Below are 24,078 nucleotides of genomic sequence, written 5' to 3'. Positions count from 1 at the left end.
TGTAAAAGGGGGATGAGAACCCTGCCCTGTCCCCCTTGAGGGCACTGTGCAGGCAGAGAGCATGCCCAGTACTGTGTAAATGAACAGGATGTAGACACCTAGGGATGCAAAGCGTTAACCGATTACCCACTTAGCATTCGCCTTAGCAGCATGCTGACCAAGGTAACCAGTTAACCGGCCCTGCTGGTGCGGGGGGCTCAGCCCAGCCTGGCCGGAATAGCCCCTCGCCACCGGGGTTTGCATCATGTGTGGTGCACATGCAGCCTGCTCACGGATGTGGCCCGCGTGCATGCACAAGCGTGTGCACTGTGCACACCCACGTCTGCGTGCAAATGCATTGCGCCTGCTGAGCGTGCCACATGCGGAAAGGCACAGACAGACGCAAAACGCGTCGGCTGCTGCACCCCCCCCCCCGAGTTTGTACTGTGTGCTGGGGTGAGGGGGGGCGGAAATCGACCCCCTCGTCCATTTCACTCACAGCCCTGGATTAATGCTGCCAGGGTCCGCCCACGCCCGGGAAATTTCAGTTTCATCTTAGGCCAGGGCTCCAGTCTCATTTGCATTCAGCCTCCCCTGCTGGCTGGTTCTATCAAACCAGCCAGGCCAGGCTGCGGGACCTGGAGCGTGGGTCGGGGAGAAGTCGGGGAGATCCTCCACTAGGGCCCTGACTCCAGACACCCCTGCAGGCTCCAGGAACCGGCCACCCCCCCAACCCAGAGGCAAAGGGGTGGGGAAGGAGCCGGCCTGGTTTGCACACCTGAATGGATGGGAATCGCCCAGAGCCAGGAAATAAATTCCTCCGCGCAGCCCGGCCTGCAGTTATTAACCAAACCAGAGGAGAGACTTTGTTCTCCACGGCTGCCCGTCCGCAACGGCTTTTCTCCACGTGGCCTTTAATTGGCTTTCCTTGCTGAGCTTCCTGAGCATGCAAAGGGTCGTGGGTGCAGGCGCTGAGGGCCTGGGGGGCGGGAATTCACTGGGGAGCACGGCGCCAAGGAGGGCAGCTCTGAAATCGTTAGGAAGGAAGTTTGGTTTATGGTATAAACCCTCACGAGAATGGGGATAAATGCGCTGGATTGTTATTGTAGGGTCACGCGCAAGGGCGGGGACATGCACTGGTTTGTTATTGTAGGGTCTCTCACAACAAGGGCTGGTACAAGTGCTGGTTTGTTATCGTAGGGTCACTCAAAAGGGGTAGGATACACGCTGGTTTGTTATCGTAGGGTCACTCACAAGGGCGGGGACTCGCGCTGGTTTGTTATTGTAGGGTCACTCACAAGGGCGGGGGTACGCGCTAGTTTGTTATTGTAGGGTCACTTGCAAGGGCAGGGACATGTGTTGGTTTGTTATTGTAGGGTCTCTCACAACAAGGGCTGGTACAAGTGCTGGTTTGTTATTATAGGGTCACTCACCAGGGATAGGATACATGCTGGTTTGTTATTGTAGGGTCACTCGCAAGGGCGGAGACGCGCTGGTTGGTTATTGTAGGGTCACTCACAAGGGAGGAGACACGAGCTGGTGTGTTATTGTAGGGTCAGTCGGAAGGTGGGAACCCATGCTGGTGTGTTATTGTAGGGTCAGTCGGAAGGTGGGAACCCATGCTGGTTTGTTGTTGTAGGGTCACTTGCAAGGGTGGGGACACGCGCTGGTTTGTTATTGTAGGGTCACTCATATGTGCTGCTGGCATTGATTCCCAGGCTCTTCAGTGCTAGAGCAAACATCGTTTTGGGGGAAACCCAGGCCTCCGGAGAGGAATGCCTACGTGCTCTGTGCAAACTCGGCACACAGGGGTGCGCTGGTGGGGAACAGCTTCATGAAGCCCCCTTCCCTGTCCATCCAGGAAAGCGAAGAGGCCCGACAGGCTGGCAGCTTTGCACAGCCCCGGAGCTGTCACCCCGCTGCTCCTACCCCCAGTAACGCTGTTCTAATCCCACGGAGCACAGGCGAAGCCAAACCAATCCGTGCGGCGGGCGCCTGCCTTCGGGGCCTGGAAAATCCGGTGCCGGGACAGCAAAGGCCGAGAAAAGAAACAGCCCTAAGCCACCCCCGGAAATCCATCACCCAAAGCCCTTCCCCTCCAAACGGGGTTTGGAAATGGGGTGACCAACCCCCCCTCCACAGGGTGCCCCTGCTGGAAAACAGCCCCTTCTGCGTAGGAGAGTGGGGGGCGGGGGACACGTGGAGATTTCTGGGTTCATCTGCTCCATCGGTTTGGGTGGGAGACGCTCTCTTGGGCTCCTCTGCTGCGGGAAGATGAAACGGTGGCTGGCACTTCCCTCCGTGGCCGCAAGCCTCGTGCAAAGGCTGCTGGGATATTTTGGGGTGCAGCGGCCTGGCCCAAGGCGTCACTCTGAAGATCTTCTCGCTTTGTTATCGTAGGGTCACTCCCAAGGGCTGGGCTGCATGTGCCGGTTGTTACGGTACGGCTGCTTACCAGCCCTGGGATGCTAGCACTCATTTGTTATTGTAGGGTTGCCCAGGATCGTGCAGGCTGAGTTGTTATTGTAGGGTTGCCCAGGATCGTGCGGGCTGATTTGTTATTGTAGGGTTGCCCAGGATCGTGCGGGCTGATTTGTTATTGTAGGGTTGCCCAGGATCGTGCAGGCTGATTTGTTATTGTAGGGTTGCCCAGGATCGTGCGGGCTGATTTGTTATTGTAGGGTTGCCCAGGATCGTGCGGGCTGATTTGTTATTGTAGGGTTGCCCAGGATCGTGCGGGCTGATTTGTCATTGTAGGGTTGCCCACGATCGTGCGGGCTGAGTTGTTATTGTAGGGTTGCCCAGGATCGTGCGGGCTGAGTTGTCATTGTAGGGTTGCCCAGGATCGTGCGGGCTGAGTTGTTATTGTAGGGTTGCCCAGGATCGTGCGGGCTGAGTTGTTATTGTAGGGTTGCCCAGGATCGTGCGGGCTGAGTTGTTATTGTAGGGTTGCCTAGGATCGTGCGGGCTGATTTGATATTGTAGGGTTGCCCAGGATCGTGCGGGCTGAGTTGTTATTGTAGGGTTGCCCAGGATCGTGCAGGCTGATTTGTTATTGTAGGGTTGCTCAGGATCGTGCAGGCTGAGTTGTTATTGTAGGGTTGCCCAGGATCGTGCAGGCTGAGTTGTTATTGTAGGGTTGCCCACGATCGTGCGGGCTGATTTGTTACTGTAGGGATGTCTAGTGGCTGATGCCACTGATTTATTTTGGAGGGGGGCAGGAGCACGCCACAGCTGAAGCGTTTGTTCGAGCAAATAAAAAACCAGAACGTGGCAAGGCCTGTGTGATGCTTCCCACGCTGGCCGTGGCTCAAGAGCCGTGGGATCGCGGCTCCTTGGCACCGCCCCTTTGATTAACATACTGTGTAACGACTAATTAATTCTACAGGGGGGACATGTACTCGAATCGTTATTGTGTGCTAATGAAATGGCAAGGGAGCATTAAAACACACTTAGCAAGATTTACCAGCTTCCCACACGCTTTAGCACCAGGTATGGCGAGAGCAGCGGCCAGCCACAGTGGGGGAACCTCACTCCGTATGTTTTTAACGCCCCTCAACACTCTGGTATTTAATCAGTCCAGGTTAACGATATTATTGACTCTCAATTAGCTCCTGATTGGAGAAGGCTGCATTTTGACACATGCGGCCAGGGCCCTCCATCACAGCGCCTGCCAAAGAGGCATTTTGCTGCGGTCAGGGGAATTCCAGTAACTCCAGCGGCCTTGTAAATCGCCGGCTCAATTGGTCCGGCTAGAACAATAAGCCATTTAATAATTTATTCACATGCATTAATCTGCTGGCTTCCTACAGAGGGCGGAAGGCCCAGCCTCGTCAGGCGGGGGAGACGCACAAACAACAAGACGGCTATTCATGTTTAGGTATCTAAAAGGGTATCCAAGGTCAGGGCAGGAGACTGGGAACACGTCCCTTTTTTCCTCCACTGCTGGGATGAGTGCTTCCCTAAACTACTGCTCCAAACTCCCGCATAGACACTGGCTAGGTATCCTATGTTCTAATCTTTTCCACCCATGCGCGGATTTTTTCCCATCCAGGTGTGGAATAAATTTTGTTACGTGCACCGCGACATGTGTGAATGTGCACCACCAGGAGAAATTTAAAAAACTAGCTGTGGGCACTCTGCGGATCAGTTGGGCCAGCATCCGAATCTCTCCTGAATGGCTGCACAAGGAAACACTGTTTGTAACTCGCTCTTGAACAGTCCCCTCCTTTCCCCAGGAACCAATCACCATGCACAGCTTGATTACCCAACCATAACAAACCCCACCCAGGCTTTCTGAGCAACCCTACAATAACACAGCAACCTGGGCAGTTCAGGACTCACAAGAAAACATAAAATCAGAAAAGCTTCTCGTTCCAAATATAATCGGGAAACGCTCCCTTTTGCGTTGCCCGATTCCCAGGACATCGGCCTTCTCTGTGTTTTAAAAATCATGCTCCCTCTGCAGAAGCAAGCGAGGGCTGGGAACGCTGAAGCATGGCCCTTCTGCCAGCAATGGGGCTAGAACTCAGAGCCCCCTGCTCCGGATGCACCCTCCCCTGTCATGTGAGCTAAAAGCAAGTCTCCGCGCCTACGGAGGAGCACAGGGTCTGTCACAGTGAATAGAGCCGTTCCCATTGCTCCCCAGCAGAGGGCAGTAGCACTTACACACATGCTGCACTGAGTTGACCCTTAAAACAAAGTGACCCCCAGAAATTGCTTCCAGGGAGATCAGCCCCCTGCCCAAAGCAGGACCAACCCCAACTCCATCCTCCCAGCCAGGACTTTAGTCAAACTGGGACGCAAACACCTCCAGGGATGGAGATTCCACCCCTCCCTAGGGAATCCATCCCAGTGCTTCACCACCCTCTTAGGGAAATAGTTTTTCTTAAGATCCAACCTAGACCTCCCCCACTGCAACTTGAGACCATTGCTGCTCATTCTGTCATCCACCCCCACTGAGAACAGCCTCTCTCCAGCCTCTTTGGAACCCCCTTCGGGTAGAGTCATAGAATCCCAGGGCTGGAAGAGACCTCCGGAGTTATCAAGTCCAGCCCCCTGCCCAAAGCAGGACCAGCCCAACTCAATCGTCCCAGGGAGTTGAAGGCTGCTCTCAACTCCCCCTTCACTCTTCTTTTCCGCAGACTAACTACGCCCAGCTCCCTCCGCCTCTCCTCACAAGGTCCCTAAATAGAAGAACTAGAGGACACCAAATGAAATTAATGGGGAGCAGGTTTTAAATTAATAAAAGAAAGTTCTTCTTCACACAGCGTGTAGTCAACCTGTGGAACTCCTTGCCACAGGAGGATGTGAAGGCTAGGACTATAACAGAGTTTAAAGAGAAGCTAGATAATTTCATGGAGGTTAGGTCCATAAAAGGCTATTAGCCAGGGGATAAAATGGTGTCCTTGGCCTCTGTTTGTCAGAGGCTGGAGAGGGATGGCAGGAGACAAATCGCTTGATCATTGTCTTCGGTCCACCCTCTCTGGGGCACCTGGTGCTGGCCACTGTCGGCAGACAGGCTACTGGGCTAGATGGACCTTTGGTCTGACCCAGTACGGCCGTTCTTATGTTCTTGTGTTCTAAGTCATGCGCCCCAGACCCCTAGCCATTTTCGTTGCCCTCCGCTGGACTCTCCAATTTGTTCACTGAACTTTCAAGAACCTCGCCATGTTTGGGATGCGTCTGATTTTTAACTGGCTGCATTTCCCTGATGAGCTCTGTGATCAGTTCCAATCAGCTGGCCACATCCTCAGCTCTTGACTCAGCCTAGATCCCCACAGCCGGCCGGTGTAAAAGAAGCCCAGAAACCAAACTGGAATTTTGCTCGCCGGTTTTAGCCACCGATTCTTGCTTTCGTTCGCATCAGATTTGCACTGGCGCAAAACCAGAGTCGGGCAGAGCCACTCCCATGAGCAAGAGCAGAACTGGGCCCGTTTCCTTCCCAGCTTCCTCCAAGAAAGGTATCGCGAGACAAAACAACTCTCCCGAGCCAGAAAGGGAACCCGCAGGCGTCCGGCCCACGCAAGGTGGCATGGGGGCGGGGATGTAGGAAAGGAAACCCAGACCAAAGTCTTGTGGGGAATTAGTCATGCAAAGATATTTTGGGGGTGAGCGATGTGTCTGGTGAAACTCAAATGCAAGCCAAGGAACTAATTACATTTTCTTCGCCTCCAAGCTTCTGGCAGAGAGATTGCTGGGCTCAAGAGAAGCCATGGGAAATTCTCCGGGCGGGTGCTGGAGTCCTGGGTCAGAGGTGGAGGGGAAAGAGATGGATGCGGAATGAGAATTTATTTCACAGACGGAGAGGAGCATGTGCACGAGAGTCTGTCTGTCTGTCTGTCTGGATATATTCTAATATATGCACCAAGTCATTTTAGAAGGAAGCAGAACTCCGTGCAAACCCTAATACGACAATCTCATGTGATAAATTACCCGCCCTAGCCAATCTGCATGTTAAATTTCTTGCACGGGAAATAAATACCCTCAATCCGCCAGAGACGCGCTTTCCTTCGGAGGGTTTCATTAAAAGACCTCGCGCTGCCTGATTTGCATGTTCTGATTCCTGGTATGAAAAGAGCTCAGAGAACCCACAGGAGAGCCACGCGCTGGAGAAAGGAGCCGTGGAAAAATGTCTTTGCCCCGAGCCGTCGGAATGTGTCTGCATGGAGCTAGGGTGGAGAATGCACAGCACACGCTAGGCAAAATCTTTCCAACTTCTTGGCCTCAAACTCTCAGGGGATGCTGGGTTAAGCTGCCTTCTCCCCAAGGAAGGACAAAACTCTCCTCTGAGTAGTTTAGCTTTTTCCCTAGAGCCTCCTTGGGATTTTTCCAGGCGGATGCAGCAGGCAGGTAAAATGGGAGGGTGGGAGCAGATCTACAAACACTGATGCTCAGAAGTAAGCTAAGCAACAGAGCGATGAAAACAGCGTCTCTTGGTGCATCTACACTGCACCGTTATTACGAGATTACTAGCGCTGTAATGCGAGCGTCTTCACAGCCATTCCGTGACTTCGAAATAATTTTGAAATCACAGACGGCTTATTCCAAAATCTGTAAACCTCATTCTACGAGGAATAACACCTATTCCAAAGTAGCTATTTCAAACTAAGGCCTGTGTAGACGCTCCACTGCTGCTATTTCAAAATAACCGCTCACCAGAACCATCCTTATCATAGAATCATAGAACACTAGGACTGGAAGGGACCTCGAGAGGTCATCGAGTCCAGTCCCCTGTCCCCATGGCAGGACCAAGTACTGTCTAGACCATCCCTGATAGACATTTATCTAACCTGCCCTTAAATATCTCCAGAGATGGAGATTCCACAACCTCCCTGGGCAATTTATTCCAGTGTTTGACCACCCTGACAGGCAGAAAGTTTTTCCTAATGTCCAACCTAAACCTCCCTTGCTGCAGTTTAAGCCCATTGCTTCTTGTCCTATCCTCAGAGGCCAAGATGAACAAGGCGGAGGCAACCTCCTCCTCATGACACCCTTTTAGATACAGTAATTCCTCATTTAACATGTGCCCGCTTAACACGTTTTCACGATAGCACGATTTTTTTTTTTAGGGAACGTTTTTTGAATCACACGACTGTCCCCGGAATAACACGATCTCCCCAGTGTTGCTGGCGGCTGCGCGGGGCTTCCCCCGCCTCCCTGCAAAGCAGTGGAGGGTTCGCCGCTCGCCGCGCCGTTCCCCGGCGACCCCCCCTCACTGGATGCAGTGCGGGTCCCAGCAGACCTGTCACAGGGGCATACTCCCAACCCAATCCCCTCCCCCTCTCCTCCCCCAGAGCCAAACACCTCCCTTCCTTGCTTTACCCCAATCCCCTTTCTCCCCCAACCTTATGTCCCGGTCCCAACAGACCCCACCCCTTGAAACGCAACCCCCCACCTTTTCCATTATTTTCAATGGGAAAATTGACCCCGTATAACACGTTTTCACGTAACACGCTCATTTTCTGAAACATAGCTCTAGTGCCGTGGTCCCCAACACGGTGCCCGCGGGGGCATTTCTCTGTGCCCGCCAAGTGCTCAGGGCTGGCCTGGCCCCGGGCACGTGGCGCATGCACGGTGCCGGAGCCGGCCCCGGGCGCGTGGCACATGGAGATCGCCGGCCCCGGGGGCGCCACGGATTCACGCCCCGCGGCGCATGGGGATGGGGGGGGGAGAGAGCGCCGGTCCCAGGTGCGCGGCACTTGGGGAAGAGGGGGGGGGAGAGAGCGCCAGCTCCGGGCGCGCGGCGCTTGGGGAAGGGGGGGGGAGAGAGCGCCGGCCCCGGGTGCGCGGCGCTTGGGGAAGGGGGGGGGAGAGAGCGCCGGCCCCGGGTGAGCGGCGCTTGGGGAAGGGGGGGGGAGAGAGCGCCGGCCCCGGGTGCGCGGCGCTTGGGGAAGGGGGGGGGGGAGAGAGCGCCGGTCCCGGGTGAGCGGCGCTTGGGGAAGGGGGGGGGGGGAGAGAGCGCCGGCCCCGGGTGCGCGGCGCTTGGGGAAGGGGGGGGGGAGAGAGCGCCGGTCCCGGGTGAGCGGCGCTTGGGGAAGGGGGGGGGGGAGAGAGCGCCGGTCCCGGGTGAGCGGCGCTTGGGGAAGGGGGGGGGGGAGAAGAGAGCGCCGGCCCCGGGCGTGCGGCGCTTGAGGGGAGAGCGCTGGCCCCGGAATGCGGCTATGGGGGGGGGGTTGTCCCCCCCCCGGCGCCTGGTGGGCCAACGGCCACGCCCCCTGGCGCCCGGCAACCCCAAATGGTTGGGGACCACTGCTCTAGTGGAATTCCTGTACCTGAAAGGTATTCACCCCAGTGCCTCCTGGGGCTCTGAATGGAGGTAGCGCGTCTACAGTAGGGAAGCCTGTCCCGGACTAGTTTTGAGACTTCCCTGCAGTGTAGACGTGCTACGTCGAAATAATAATAAGAGCTTATTTCGAAACAGCCAGGCTAGTGGCGCCACAACGAGCGAGCGAGCCCTGCACGCTTGACAGCGGAAGCTCGCCGGCTCTGCGCCAGGCTGAGGCGAGCGCAGGCCGGCACGCGGAGGAAGGGCCGCTTGACCCGCATCCTTCCCCCTCGCCCTTCTCTGCTCCCCTTTGTGTGCCGGGCCCGGAATCCCGGCGGGAAGAAAAGGGGCGTTGCTATGGAAACCCGACGCCAAACTGGGAGAGACCAAAGCTCCTTCGCTCTGAAAAGGGGAAAAGTGAACTTCTTAGCCTTGAACGCCGTAATGACTGAGAGGCCGCGCGGGGCGCCCCGCTGGGCTAATCAGCCTTCGTGCCCCCGCGCCTTCCTCCTCCGCTGCCGGGGGCTACGGCCGCAGGGCTTCGCAGGGCCAGGCCTGGTCCTTTCAATCCCTTCCGCGTCTGCAGGGAAAGGGGGGGAGGTGGGGATGGAGGCACCCGGCCCCACATCAGGCATGAGGTGGGAAAACCAACGGAGCTGCTGCCCGGCCGGGTGGCGGCGTGCTTGCATTGGGAATTAGCGAGGCCGGCCTTGGTGAGGGGAACCTGAGGCTGGGCAGTCCCCAAGCCGGCACAAGGAGCCAGCAATGCCTGGCCGAGGGCTCGCCTGGATCCACCTCGGCAGACGGGCTGCCACTTCCTCAGATGCTCCCTGCGAGGGCGGATTCTGCCTTGCCGGGGGCAGCACAGATTGGGGCTGGGCGGAGGTAGCACCCTGATTCAAGAGTGCACCGCTTAAACTCCTCTGGAGTCACGGCCCTCACTCCCCCTTGCTCTGCCCATGGGGTTGGGGGGTGTCTCTGCCCGGCGTGTGGCCGAGGGCTGCTTTCCTGTCAGGGGCGAGAGAGCGGGTCTCGCAGGAGCAGTGAAATGGGAGACTGAGGCAGGATGCCTGGGTTCCTGGCCCACCCTGCCTGCGCCTTGCTCCGTGTCCCACAGAGAGCCAGGGGCCAAAGCCGTTCTAGATTGCAGGGTGGGTGCACCACATGTCAGGGAAGATGTGGGGAAACTGGAGAGGATCCAGAGAAGAGCAACACAAATGATTAAAAGTCCAGAAAACATGACCTATGAGGGAAGATGGAAAGAACTGGGTTTGTTTACTCTGGCAAAGAGAAGACTGAGGTTTCATCTACACTAGCCCCCGAGATCGATCTAGGGAGGTGTGACGGGGCGGCGTCCGGTGCACCCGCGCCCCGCACTCCGGCCAATCCCGGGACCCAGCGGGCGGGCTCGGAGGCGCCACCGAGCAGGGGCAACACAGGCCCGGCTGGCACTGCTGGCGGGAGGTGGGCGGACCAACCCCCGGCGCCGACTGATGACGTCACCGACGTCCCCGCGCCGGGGACGGGGCTACCGGATGGTAGGGACGCTGCGTGGGGGTGGGGCCAGCAGCGGACGGCGGGGAACTCAAAAGGGGGCCAGGGAGGCCCTCCAGAGGAGGGACAGGGGCGGCCGGAGGTGGACAGGGAGGCCGAGGAGGGTAAGGTACCCCACCGGACAGGAACCCAGAGGGGCAGTTTGCTGTCTGAGGAGGGGGAAGAAGTGGCCCAGGGCGGGGCCGCGAAACCCGAGAACGGAGGGTTTGGGGTTAGCTACCCCCTCCGTTGAGTGAGGATGCTGACCTCACCTTAGGGCCCTGGGTCGGGGGCCCGGACCCCCTTCCCCTCTCCCCTGTGTACAAGTGCAGGAAGGAGCGTCGGATCACCCATTGCTCGGCGCTTAGCCCAGTGGGGCTAAGCGTAGCCGCGTAGGAACGCGGGAAGGCCCGGCACCACCGGGCATCAGACCCTCCTGGAGAGTGGGGAGGACTCATGACAGGAGGCTAATGAGGGTGACCAGAATTGCAAATCAAGCCCAGGATTTAAATATCCTGTGCTTGATTTGCATATTGCTGGCCGGTCGCCATTTTAGAAATTGTCTAGCCCGAAGTAACTGCCTGCATCTACACGTGGCAGTGAAACAGGATTCCGATTTAAAGCCCCTAATTCGAATTAGCTGGTAAACCTTATTGAAAGAGGAATACCAGCTAATTCGAGTTAGGGCTTTAAATCAGAATCCCGTTTCACTGCCGCATGCAGACGCAGGCAGTTACTTCGTGCTAGTCAATTTATAAAATGGCAACCGGCCGGGATCATGCAAATCAAGCGTGGGATATTTAAATCCTGGGCTTGATTTGCAATTCCGGTTGCCCTCATTACCCTCCCTAGATCGATCTAGGGGGTTAGTGTAGACGTACCCTGAGAGGGGACTGATAACTGGTTAAAAGACAGGAAACAAAGGGTAGAAATAAATGGTCAGTTTTCAGAGTTGAAAGAGATAACTAGTGGGTGTCCCCCAAGGGTCTGTCCTGGGACCAATCCCATTCAATTTATTTATAAATAATCTAGAGAAAGGGGTAAACAGGGAGGTGGCAAAATTTGCAGGTGACACCAAACTGCACAAGATAGTTAAGACCAAAGCAGACTGGGAAGAGCTTCAAAAAGATCTCACCAGACTAAGTGACTGGGCAACAAAATGGCAAATGAAATGTAATGTTGATAAAGGTAAAGTAATACACACTGGAAAAAATAATCCCAACTATATATACAATATGATGGGGACTAATTCAGCTACAACCATTCAAGAGAGAGATCTTGGAGTCATTGTGGCTAGTTCTCTGAAAACATCCGCTCTGTGTGCAGCGGCCGTCAAAAAACCAAATAGAATGTTAGGAGTCATTAAAAAAGGGATAGAGAATAAGACAGAAAATATCATATTGCCTCTGTATAAAACCATGGGACGCCCACATCTTGAATACTGCGTACAGATGTGGTCGCCTCATCTCAAAAAAGATATATTGGCATTGGAAACGGTTCAAAAAAAGAGCAACAAAAATGATGAGGGGCTTGGAACAGGTCCCATATGAAGAGCGATTAAAAAGACGGACTTTTCAGCTTAGAAAAGAGGAGACCAAGGGGGGACGTGATAAAGGTCTATACAATCATGACTGGTGTGGAAAAAGAGAATAAGGAAAAGTGATTTACCTATTCCCACAGTATAAGAACTAGGGGGTCACCAAATGAAATGAATAGGCAGCAGGTTTAAAACAAACAAAAGGAATTTTTTCTTCACACAGTGCACAGTCAACCTGTGGAACTCCTTGCCAGAGGATGTGGTGCAGACGAGGACTTTAACAGGGTTCAAAAAAGAGCTAGATAGATTCATGGAGGTTAGGTCCATCAATGGGTATTAGCCAGGATGGGTAGAATGATGTCCCCAGCCTCTGTTTGTCTGGAAATGAGTGACAGGAGAGGGATTACATGTCGATTATCTATTGTGTTCCCTCCCTCTGGGGCATCTGGTATTGGCCACTGTTGGCAGACAGGACACTGGGCTAGATGGACCTTTGGTCCGGCGCAGTACGGCCGTTCTTATGTTCTTTATAGCAGCTTTCAAGTACCTAAAAGGGTGTCACGAGGAAGAGGGAGAAAAATTGTTCTCCTTGGTCTCTGAGGATAGGGCAAGAAGCAATGGGCTTAAATTGCAGCAATGGAGGTTCAGGTTGGACCTTAGGAAAAACTTTCTGTCAGGGAGGCTAAACACTGGAACAAGTTGCCTGGGGAGGTTGTTGAATCTCCATCTCTGGAGATATTTAAGAGCAGGTTGGACAGACACCTGTCAGGGATGATCTAGACGGTGCTTGGTCCTGCCGTGAGGGCAGGGGTCTGGACTCGATGCCCTCACAAGGTCCCTTCCCGTTCTAGGATTCTGTGGTAACAACTCCCCCACCGCCCGCACATCCAGCGCTCGCATCTCTCAGTCCAGGCCTGCGGGCTCCCTGTGGTAGGTTGAGAGGCTGCCCATGGTTTGGGACTGGGCGTGGCTCTCTGTCCGGTGTTTGTCCCACATGCAGCGACCGAAGTCCTGGCTCCGTGTCGGGGTGACACAGTGACCCAGACAGTAACCAATGGCCAGGGCCACCATCCAAGCCGTGGCTGTCAGATAACCCCCCACGCCATGGCCGGCTCCCTCCACTGGATGGAGAAAGAGGGAGAAATCCCCCTGGGCATTAATTCGTAGCCTCGGCCATGGAGCCGGCCAGATTGAGCGGCTGGAAACGGCCCATGCTCACCCTGTCCTGTTGCTGTCTGCCGGCTCGCTGCACCTCTGGGATCTGCTGCCAGCACCTCTCGTCTGAAACTCAGCGTTGCAGGGCAGGGATCGTGTCTGCTGTGCCCAGGGCCATGGGGCTCAGATCATCAATGCATTGGAGTGCCTAACTCCCCTTAAAATCGAGGGGCCTAGATACCTTTGGGTCTCGGCCCTGCCCTCTTGGTGCTACCACAGTGCATCTAAAATACCACACTGGGCCTTTCAAAAGCGCCTTGCCCCCCCGGCATCCCAGCCTCTCTTTAGAACCCCTCTGCAAACGGGGAAACTGAGGGCAGAGGGGAAGGCCGACGACTCGCAAAGGCAGGATCAGAACTCCCACGCCCCCCGTGCCGAGCGTTAGAACAGCCAACTCCACGGCCCGCCTGCCTTCCTCCCGGCGCACCTGACGGGAAAACGCTGGCACCCACAGCGGCAGGATCCATTCTTAATTGTGAAATAACTTCACTGCTAAAGCAATTGCTCCGAGCCAAAGCCCCGGCTCGCACAGAGAAGCGCTAAACATGATAAACAATTGTGACCCACGTAATTACTTTTCCCCCCTGAAACTGGTAGTTGCTAAAAAACCAAGAGTGATTTTCCTGTTACGAGGGCCACACAGTGCAGTAATTGTGCCATTAAGCGCGAGCTCTTGGCAGGGCTTGCTGCAGAGACAAGGGGAAGAAAGCCGCAGCATTGGGTTTCAGGTCACATTCCCGCATCGCAGCTAAGCCCCAAAGCATCCCCGCGGGAGTGACCGTCTGGCAGCCCTACGGGGCGTCCGCTGCTCGGCTGACGGTCCCAAGGCGCCGTATGCACCCGGACCGTGCGGACGAGGCCGGGGAGCACGCCCTGCCGGAGCGCCTACTCAGTGCACCGGTGGATGGACGCAGGCTCGGTGTGAGCAGGCCGGCGGCCTAAGGCGAGAAGCGATGCCCACGCAGTTCCACATCCTTCCAGCCCACCCCGCTGCGATGCCCCGCCCAGGCTGGGCAGTGGGTTTCCTGGGGGTGCCTCATTCTTCAGGCACCTGGGCCGGTGGGTGTGAGTTCTCCCAAGCCCAAACCGGCAGCAAAGAACAAAACTTCTAGAGTTCCTGAGGCGTGAGACGCTCTGCAAGGCGGCCCCACGGCGCCGATACCCTCCCCTGCCGGAGAGGTGCCCACGGTGGCTCCCCGGCCACCTTAGCACGACCAAAGGCAGGTCGGCACCCTCGGCATAAAGGGGCCGCCCAGGCCTGCCCGGCCATCCCCAGGGACGAGTCCGTTTCTAAATTCGTTAACGGCTCATTACAGCCGCACCACTGGCTGCGCGGGCTGGCGCCGTGCCACCGACATCTCTATTAACCTCCCGTGCACGCCCATCACGGCTAATTCCAGCGCTTCGGCTGCCTTCAATGTCCAGACAGGAGGCCGCCTCTCCGGGGCATCGGTCTCCTCAGGGACTGGTGCAACGAGCTGCCGAGGGCCGGCGGGACGCGGGCTGCTGGAGAAGGCAGGTTCATGGTGAGCAGTGGTAGGTGCTGGGGGCCGCTTGCTTTCCCCTGCTGCACGCGTGCGTCTCCTCGCGCAGGCCTCTGGCCAGACGCTGGATCAGTGACTCCGGAGCGTTCTTCTGCCCCTCGGTGTTGGCAGGGATTGACCGAGGAGAGGGACGCCTGAGGGGGCCGCAGAGTCCGGGGCCAGAACTGTTACTGGAGAAATTATTCTTTTTCACTCTGCACCACGCGCTTGTTTCTGCTCGTTTTCCAATCTGCCCAGGCCACCAAGACCGTCGGCTCGACGACCTCCACCTGGCCCTGCGCCCTGGATGCCCGAAGTCCAGGAATCCTGGGCACAGCCTTGAAAAATCCAGAGAACGTTCCCTCGCGCTCTAGGGCTTGTGGCCCAATGTAGCCAGGGAGAGAAAGGGTTAATCTCCACCGACCCTTTTGGGAGCTGGACCCTTGTCGACACTGGGGAGTTATTTCGAAATCACTTACTTCGAAGTAATAAGCTTATTCCCCAAGGAAAGCAGGAGTTGTTATTTGATAACTAGCCCCTTCTTTCGAAATAACAGGCTGGATTGTGCGGATGCTCACCTCGTTATTTCGAAATAAGGGGAGTTATTTTGAAATAGCGCCCCAGGATAGATTCGCCCTGGTAGCCAGAGGGTACGTCTACACAACGGGACAAAGTCGAATTAAGCTACACAACTTCAGCTACGTTAATTGCGTCGCTGATATCGAAGCACCGTTCACTCGGCGTTGGGCGCTGTCCGCACTGCAGGAAGCTGAAGGGAGAACACTTCCTTCGACTTCCCTCACTCCCCGTGGAAGCAGGACTACCAGCCCGGAGCGCCCCTCTCAGTTCGAATCAGCTGTCTTCATGAGACCCGTTAAGTCGAGCCCTGGAAGATCGACACCGGCAGCGTCACTCTTCCTCTGTAGCGTAGACGGACCAGAGTCCTTAGAGTATAGGTTCCCAAACTGTGGGGGCGTGAAGAAACTCCAGGGGGGGCACAAGGTGACCCAGACACCCCCCCTCCCCCGGTCAATCACCCCTTAAGTTCTGCTGCTATTTTTGTTTTTTGCTCAGCAAGTTTTTTTGCTAAGGGGGGGGGTGAGGATTTCTTAAAAATCAAAAGAGGGGGCGTATTGCTGAAAAGTTTGGGAACCACTACCTTAGAGGAATGGTTATGTCAGCTGTCCTGCCTTTCCACGCTGCTCGGGGAAGGGGAAAGGTTTCCCTCCGCCAGCAGCTCCGAGGCACAAGCCACCAAGTCATTTATCCCTTGCATAAGGCCCCGGACAAAATCTAATCTTCCCTGTTTGCCCCAAGCACTTTCCACGTCCCTCCCTCCCACCCTGGCATCACATGTGCCCCCTCTAGGCGGGGCTGGGTCCCATTTTCAGGTTTGCCTCTGCTGGATGGGGACTGGCGATGTTTCTTTTCAAGCCCTTTCGTCTGTCGGCAATTTAAACGTTCCCAGAAGTGACCGACTACGGGGCGGGGGAGGGTCAGACAATTCTGGAACGACGGTGGACCTGAGAGTCAACATTTTACACGCGGGATCCGCAGGAGGGATGTTAACGATCGGGGAGCTGGGTAAACGTGTCACCGCACGACATTTTAGCGGTTACACGTTTACACGTGGTGGGGGTCGGGGGAGGCTGGTGGGAGCTAGTGCTCGTGGGCAGCTGGCTCCCCACAAGCACCGGCTCCCACCTCCCACCCCCCACTGTGGGAGGCAGCAAGGAGGGAGGGCAGGAGAGCTGCCTTAAAAGCTGGCTCCTTGTGCATGCAGACCCTGTCTCCCCTCACCTTGCTGCCTCTGATACAGCAGCAGTGGGGGGTGGGAGTGCCCGTAGTCGACAGGATTAACCGACAAGCCCTTGAAGAATTTCACAGGGATTTCAACAACTTCCACCCCAGCATCAGCCTCAGCCTGGATCGGTCCACACGAGAGATCCACTTCCTTGACACTGCAGTACAATTACGTGACGGACACATACCGGAAACCTACCGGCCGCTACACTTACCTTCATGCCTCTAGCTTCCATCCCAAACACGTTTCTCAAACTACTGTTTACAGCCAAGCCCTAAAATACAACCAGATTTGCTCCAATCCCACAGGCAGAGACAAACACCCACAGGATCTATATCGAGCATTCTTACAACTGAAATACCCACCCGGAGAAGTGGAAAAACAGATCGACAGAGCCAGAAGAATCCCCAGACACGAACTACTTCAAGACAGGCCAAGAAGAGAAAACAACAGAATTCCACTTGTCATCAACTACAGCCCATAACTTAACACCCCTCCTCCTCAAAGCATTTTCAACAATCTACAGCAGTGGTCCCCAACGCGGTGCCCGCTGGCACCATGGCACCCGCCGGGGCATTTATGTGCGCCCACCGAACGATCTGGGCTGGCCCCGCCCCCGGTGTGTGGCACATGCGTGGTGCCGGCCCTGGGCTCAGGGCGTGTGGGCGGCTCCTACCCCCAGCACGTGGCACATGCATGGCCCCACCCCCGGAAGCGTGACACGTGAGCGGCCCCGCCCCCGGAAGTGTGACACGTGAGCGGCCCCGCCCCCGGATGCCCGGCACGTGAGCGGCCCCGCCCCCGGATGCCCGGCACGTGAGCGGCCCCGCCCCCGGATGCCCGGCATGTGAGCGGCCCCGCCCCTGGGTGCCCGGCAGCCACAAAAGTTTGGGGACCACTGATCTACAGCCTATCCTGGAAATGACCCCTCACAGGCCTTGAGGGAAAGGCCAATCCTCACCTACAGACAACCCCCTAACCTCAAACAAATTCTTTCCAGTAACCACGCAGCACACCTCCATCATAATCACCCAGAAACCCACCCCTGCAATCAGCCCCAGTGTCAGCTCTGTCCACACATATACTAGTGATTTCATCACTGGAACCAACCACTACATCAGCGGCTCATTTACATGCACATCCACTAATGTGATCTATGCCATCAAATGCCAGCAATGCCCCACTGCCATATATATTGGCCAAACAGGACAGTCTCCGCGGGAAAGACTTAATGGACACAAAGCAGATATCCAAAGAAGCAACACACAGAAACCTGCTGGAGAACACTTTCACCTGCCTGGGCACTCCTTAATGCAGTGTTTCCCAATTTTATTTGGCCACGGAACCCTTTTAAATTCGAAAGAATTTTGTGGAACCCCTAATAACAGTTTTATATATGGAGCTGAAAAAGTAGAGCACTGATAAGTAAGGGTCATGATAAACAAATGCTAAACAAGTTCATGAGATCAACACAGATGAAAATTGTTTTCAATAACATTCATAAATGCTTAAATATTAATTACTATATATTTTTAAAAGCATAAAATGTTATTGTAATGGAATTTTCTCGCAGAACCCTTACTTTCACTTCGTGGAATCCCAGGGTTTCGTGGAACACCATTTGGGCTACACTGCCTTAATAGATCTCCAAGTCACCCTGTCGTTTCAGGCCAATTCCACAAGCCTGATACACAGGGAAGGGTTGGAACTTAACTTCATGTACAAGTTTGATTCCTATCAGAGAGGAATGAATAAAGCGACAGGCCGGCTGGTACACTCCCTTCCACATCCTAATGACTTAACCAACCAACCTAACAGTGAAAAAACTTAAAACACAACAAATAGTCTCGCAGCACCTTAGAGACTCACAAAACCTGTAGATGGGATCATGAGCTTTCATGGGTACAACCCACTTCTCCAGATGACAACCTAACTCGGGGTACTTACGGAGGTGCAAATTGTTCTTATCAGCCTCTTGTCACTTGAACAATCTAATTCACTACTTTTTTTCCTCTCTTTTTTTCTTTTCCCCCTTCCTTCCTCTCCTCCCCCTGCCGCTGCCTTTCCTTGTTTATTTTTGGATCCGGACTTTTAACACTCCAGTCATCTGAAGATGTGGGTGGTGCCCACGGAAGCTCATGATCCTCTGTACGTGTTTTGTTAGTCTTTAAGGTGCTGCTAGACTGTTCATTGCTTTTAAAATGTTTCCAGTTACAGACTAACTCGGCCATCCCGCTGAGGCTTTTTACTGTAAGGAACCGTAAATCCAAGTCAAACAAGTTCTCAAGCAGCCATCCCCTTCCTCTGCCTCGCTGGATGTTTCACTTCTCACAGATGGAGCACCTGGCGCGTGGGTTCGTGTGCGGAGGGAGAGGGTGAAATCGACATTTCCTGACATCTCTCCCCTCCAAGCAGCCCTAGCCACCCAGGCCTTTCCCACGGGGACAGGTCTCGATTCCCCCTCCCCAGCTCACAAAACTGCCAGCGGGGTTCCCGGCAGAGCCAGCCCGGATTGAGATGCACCGCGGCAGCGAGGCTGGCGAGCAGGGTGGCTCCGGGGCCCGGTGCTGCGCCACGCGGCCGTGGCAAGTGGACGGGAAGAAACCCGGGCCACGCCGCCCTGGGCCGCAACAAGTGAAGCGGGAGCCAATTTCCCGTCTTCTTGACGAGCAACGCCTGGCTCCTCTCCAGGCAGCTCCGCAGCACGCTGCCGAGCCGGCCCCAGCACCTGTCACATGAATAAATAAACCCACCTTGGAAACGCCGCGGCAGGCAGCTGCCAGAGGAGCTGTCATGTCGGAATCCACCTCGGCGCGTCTCTCGCTGCCCTGTTTAATTGGCTCCCCATATTGCTCATCACGCCGATCCCCGGCCCCCCTGCGGCGGCCCAGAATCCACCCCCCCTCAGCGCCCACGGTTCTTCTGTCGCCTCTGGCAGCGAAGGGCAGTTTACAGACACTCACATTCTGGCTCCTTCTCTGTGGGGCCATGGCCCGGCTGGGACTCTCACAAGCTTCCCCCCTGCAACTGTGCCCTCTAGTCCCCATTTCGGTGCCTCCCCTGGCCTGTCAGTCCCTGGAGATGGCTGCACTCAGTATCCCTGTGGGTTGGTTCCAGCGGCGGGTGCTGCTGAAAGCCGAGGAGGATTTCTTGGGGCTTGCAGGGCATAGCTGAGCTTTCAGACCCATGACTGGGACCCTTTGCACCCACAGCTCCCTAGCACCAATGTTCCCTCGAATGTTTTCCATCCATGTGTGGAATAAATTTTGCTAAGTGCACCCATGCACACACAGATGTGCACCACCCATAGAAACACACGCTGCCAGCTGTGGGCACTCTGCTAAACAGCCGGGTGGCATTCGAATCTCTCCTGGGCAGCCACCCAAGTGCTCAGCTTACAAGGAACACTGCTTGGCACCTGCAAATTGTCAGCTGTGTTCATGGGACTAGCTGCATTGCAGGGGGCTCTCATGGACCCTGGACAGCTCTCCCCCCTCCCCTCACTGCCTCACACTCCTCCTGAGCACACGAGGCTTCTACAGGCATCACGGTGGGGCTTCCCTCCCAGGCTGGGGTGCAGGAGCCGGGGGAGGTGTGGTCTCGCGGCAGGGGGCAGGGAAGGCCGAGCATGTGATGGGCTGTGTGTGAAACACCCGTGGGTTGTGCTGGTTCTTGCTCCCCCACCCGACCCTGACTCCACTGGGTGGCACCAGCTTTGAGCGCTCTCCATTTATTCTACACTTGTCCTGTTGGTGAGTTCCACACCCCGGCCCTGTCCTGGAGATTCCCCGCAGGCCTTGGGTGCTCACTGGGGGGTAGCGGTTAAGGTGTTTGGCCGGTACCGGGGAGCTCTGGGTTCCATCCCCCCCCCCCCCAGCTGCTTCTGGTTCTCCACGCAAGACTCTGTGCAGCTCCGTGCCTCAGTTTCCCTCTCTAATACGGGGACAGTGGCTCTGGCCCAGCTCCAGGGATTTATGCAAGCTCATTAATGCTGGCGAGGTGCCCTTAGGAGAGGCATCGTTCACCCAGGCCAATGCCCCGAGGGGCTAGCTGGGGCACAGGCCCCAGGAATGGGCCTGGGGGCAAGGGGCTGAGGTGTGACTCTGGCCTTCCCCGGGGCGCAGCACAGAGGGGCAGAAGTGCCTCTCGGCTCTGTATTGCTCCTCCCAGGATTTCAACGGGAAAAATAAAACCTCAAAGCAAAGCCCCCCCACCCCCTCCCGGCCCGGCGGCACTGTGCGAGGTGGGACAGAGCCGGCCTCCTGGGGAGGGCTCCCACGGACACGCCAGGGAACTCGTCAGAGCATCCCACCCGCTGGGCTCCGGAAATCACATCCCCCTCCCCCCGGCAAAGACCGAGCGCAGCCTCCCTGGGTCCTCCATGCTCAGCCCGCACAACACAAAGTTACGTCCCTCCGCAGCAGGCCCGGGGCCCAGCCGCCAGCCCCGGGCCCCTGAGGAGGCGAGCGGGGGGGAGGGTGGATTTCACAGGCAGGCCCATTGTCTGCCTTCCCCAGGTCCTGGACCACTTAGGCGTTGCTAGGGCAACGAGAAGCCTTTGGATTTGATTACTGGAAATGGGGAGCGGCGAGTCGAGGGCTGAATTATTGATTAACGTGGAGGCTGACACACGCGGAGGAGACGGGGAGAGGCGCCCGGCATGATGAGAAAGCGAGCCCTGCGTGGCCGCGACTCTGGGTTTCCTGCCCCCTGCTCGGGGGGGTCAGGCCCCGGGGTCGGAGTGAGGGGCCGTGGCCGCCGGGCTGAGGAGGCGGCCTTGCCAACTGCAGTGAAATCCATTGCTAAATACTTCAACGTCCAATGGGGTTTCTCCATGCTCCCCGTGCCCCGCACCCGCTCCCTAGAAATGTGTCGGTGCTGGTCCAGGGCAGAGTCCGCAGCCACGCTGCTCCCGGGAAGCAGGTTTTAAACCTTCCTGGTAGGGAGTTTTGGGCTCCGGTTCCTGCCTCCTTCCCCCTTGACAAACACGCAGACCTCTCCCACCCATGGCCTGGCTCGCCCTGGCCTCCGCCCACGGCACAGCCCTCATGCCGCTCTGTCAGAGCACTTCCTCCTGATGCTGGCGTGATACAATCTGCTTCCCTGGCATGTCCGCCAGACACGCGCCAACGCCATGGACACCGCACGCATGGCTCCTTCCTCCCACCCAGATGGGCCAGAAACAGAGGCCAGTCCCGAACAAGAGTGGCCAGTCCCGAAAGAGAAACGCAGCAGAGGGTGGGGTGGGAAGGGGTCACACAGCGATATCTCTCGTTTTTCCATCCATCTGTGGAATACATTTTGTTCTGTGCACCAAGGCATGAATGGATGTGCACCACCAGGAGAAACACACACTGCGGGCAGTCGGTGCTCTGCTAATCAGCTGGGTGGCACCTGATTCTCTCCTGAGTGGCCGCTCAAGCGCTCAGCTTACAGGGAACACCAGTGCCATGTCATTTGTCTAAAAAATGTGGCCAGGACCAGTCGCTCTCCTCTGTGCAGGGAGCCAGGCAGCAGAGAGCACAGGCCTCTGCAGGCAATGCGCCCCCTTCATCTCTGTACTGGGCCTAGATGGAGCCTTGAATGCTGGGACCTGTAGTCTCGACTCTGTGTTCAAAGGGACGGGTCAGCCCCTGCCCAGCCCCCTGCCTAATGTCTGTGGGGCAGCCCCCAGGGAGAGCTGGCAGACTGCCACCGACCGGCACGTGCCTGAGATTGCCTGTAGCATCTGGGAGAAGGGTGAATCCGGGAAGTAACCGGCACTTCCCTCTTGGATGGGCCTGGCCAGCGCAGGGCAGCTACCCGCACCCCTGGGAAACCAGCCGGCACCTGCCACCCTTGCTAGCCGGTTGCCTGGGAAGGGTAGCCAGCACCAGCTGCCCAGGGATGAAGCTGGCGCCTGCATTAGGAAGGTGCAGGATAAGGGACTGTCTCGACGTAGGGTGAGGTTCTGGAGTGGCCCAGGAGCTACGGCATTCACCGGGGGAGAGCAGGGTGGTGGGTTCAAGTCCAGCGCCTCCTAGGAGCAGCCAGCACCAACTACCCCAGGGATGGAGCTGGCTCCTGCATTAGAAGAGGAGGCTAAAGGGTGCCCTGAAGGTAGGGAGGGGAGGGGAGGTCTTGAGAGACAGGAGCTCAGAGAGCAAAGGGGACAGACGTTTGCCACCACTTTCCCTGTGTCCGCAGCCCCGACTCCTTTGCTGCTCTCCAATCCTTTGGAGGTGGGAGCCGGTGCACCCCTGGGAGTCCTGCCTGCCCTCCCTCCCAGGCCTGGTGTGTTGACCAGCCTCGGGGGGGCTGCAACTGGTGGATTGGGGAGAGGGCTCCATCATTCCATTTTGGCTCCGAGCTTGTCCCTGCACCCTCTTCCCCGGCAAGTCACCCCTGATGCGTGTGCCCCCCACCAGGATCCCGCGTCCCCCACACAACAGCCTGAGCAGACGAAAGAGCTGAGCACAACCCCTCCCGGAGCCGAGAGCGGAGCCACGGCCAGCCTGCCTGAGACAGACAGCCTCAAGAGCCACATCCGGAGGGGCTCCTCTGGGTAAACGAGAGAGCCGGCTCCGGGGACGGAGCTGGCAGGCGACCGAGCAAGGGGAACAGCGTGGCTGAGGGCTCCGGGACCCCTGCGGCTCCGGCGCTTGACTGCAGCTACTCTGGACATGAAAGGTCCGGGGCGGGTGCAGAGGCTCGCTCACCTGTACTCCAGAGAGAACTTGGTCAGCTCCTTGTTGTTGTGAAGCCACTTGAATTCCAGCGGCCAGCTGCCCTCCGCCATGCAGGTCAGGACCAGGCGGTTCCCTTCCAGGTGCACCTGGCTCCGGACGGGCTCCGTTTTGAAATACGGCGCGACGTCGTCTGCAAAGAGAGGCCAACATGAAACCCGCTGGCTCCCCAGCACCCACCGCAAAACTGCCCCCTGCCCACGGCCTCACGGGTCTCCCGCAGCCCCCCAGGAGTGACCCAACCTCTCACGACCAGCCTCAGCCCGTCGGGGTGCACATGCCAGTCCCGCCGCCTCCCCGAGTGGCTGGCAGGGGCGTCCGTTGACTCCCACAGAGCAGCAGGGAGATGGGGGGCGGCACCACGGGGCTGGCGTGAGTCTGAGGCCTCCTCCTGGCTGGCAGAGCCCGGACGGTGCTGGGCTCAGAGCGCCAGGATGACACAGTGGGGACGGAGGCCCTGGGAGGTGAAGAGCCTTGCCCAGGGCACACCGGGGCTCAGTGGCAGGGAAGGGAGCTGATCTCCTGAGTCCCAGCCCAGTGCTGCACCCCAAGGCCTGCTTCCCTCTCCCAGGGGTGCCAGGCCTAGGCACAGTGCTTCTGCAGGGACCCCCTGACCCACCACAGCCAGTCTCAGCCCCACTCGGCAGACGGAGGGCAGGGCGGCACGGGGCAGGGACAGAGCCAGGAGTCCTGCTCAACCAGCTAGAACAAGCGCCCTCCTCAATGGCAGGAACCTGGCCTGACCCGCCTCCCAGCCCCCTGCTCTCCCCTGGTGCCCATGCTCACGGGCCCGGCCCGCTGTTGCCAGAACCGGGGTAACGCGTTATACCGGAGCCGGGAGGGGGCGGGGGCAGGTTTTCCACCGAGAACCCCCCCCCCGACGGAGCTGCCGGGGGCGTATTCATCGTCACCCCTGGCTGGCAGGGCCGGCGTCCAGCTGGGCTGTGACACGGAGCCGATTCTCTCCTCCGCAAGCACCGCGACCTGCCTGGGCT

The 24,078-nt window shown here is 57.1% G+C and overlaps 1 protein-coding gene across 3 annotated transcripts in view; it reads right to left on the bottom strand.

Annotated features, from left to right (window-relative positions):
• Positions 1-24,078, bottom strand: part of SDK2 (sidekick cell adhesion molecule 2) — a 181,258-nt gene that overhangs the window by 75,682 nt on the left and 81,498 nt on the right. For 2 of the 3 annotated variants that reach the window (XM_075904030.2, XM_075904029.2), the window contains exon 2: positions 23,057-23,216. In XM_075904030.2, coding sequence (XP_075760145.2) covers positions 23,057-23,216 — 160 coding nt within the window. Of the gene's footprint in view, positions 1-23,056; positions 23,217-24,078 lie in introns of those variants that run through there. The other variant, XM_075904031.2, reaches the window with a different exon arrangement.

This window comes from Pelodiscus sinensis, chromosome 20 (assembly GCF_052426305.1).
Source record: "Pelodiscus sinensis isolate ZL-2025 chromosome 20, ASM5242630v1, whole genome shotgun sequence".
Classification (NCBI taxonomy): Eukaryota; Metazoa; Chordata; order Testudines; family Trionychidae; genus Pelodiscus; species Pelodiscus sinensis.
Note: the sequence above shows the minus strand (reverse complement) of the source record. Positions and strands in the feature narration are given on the sequence as shown.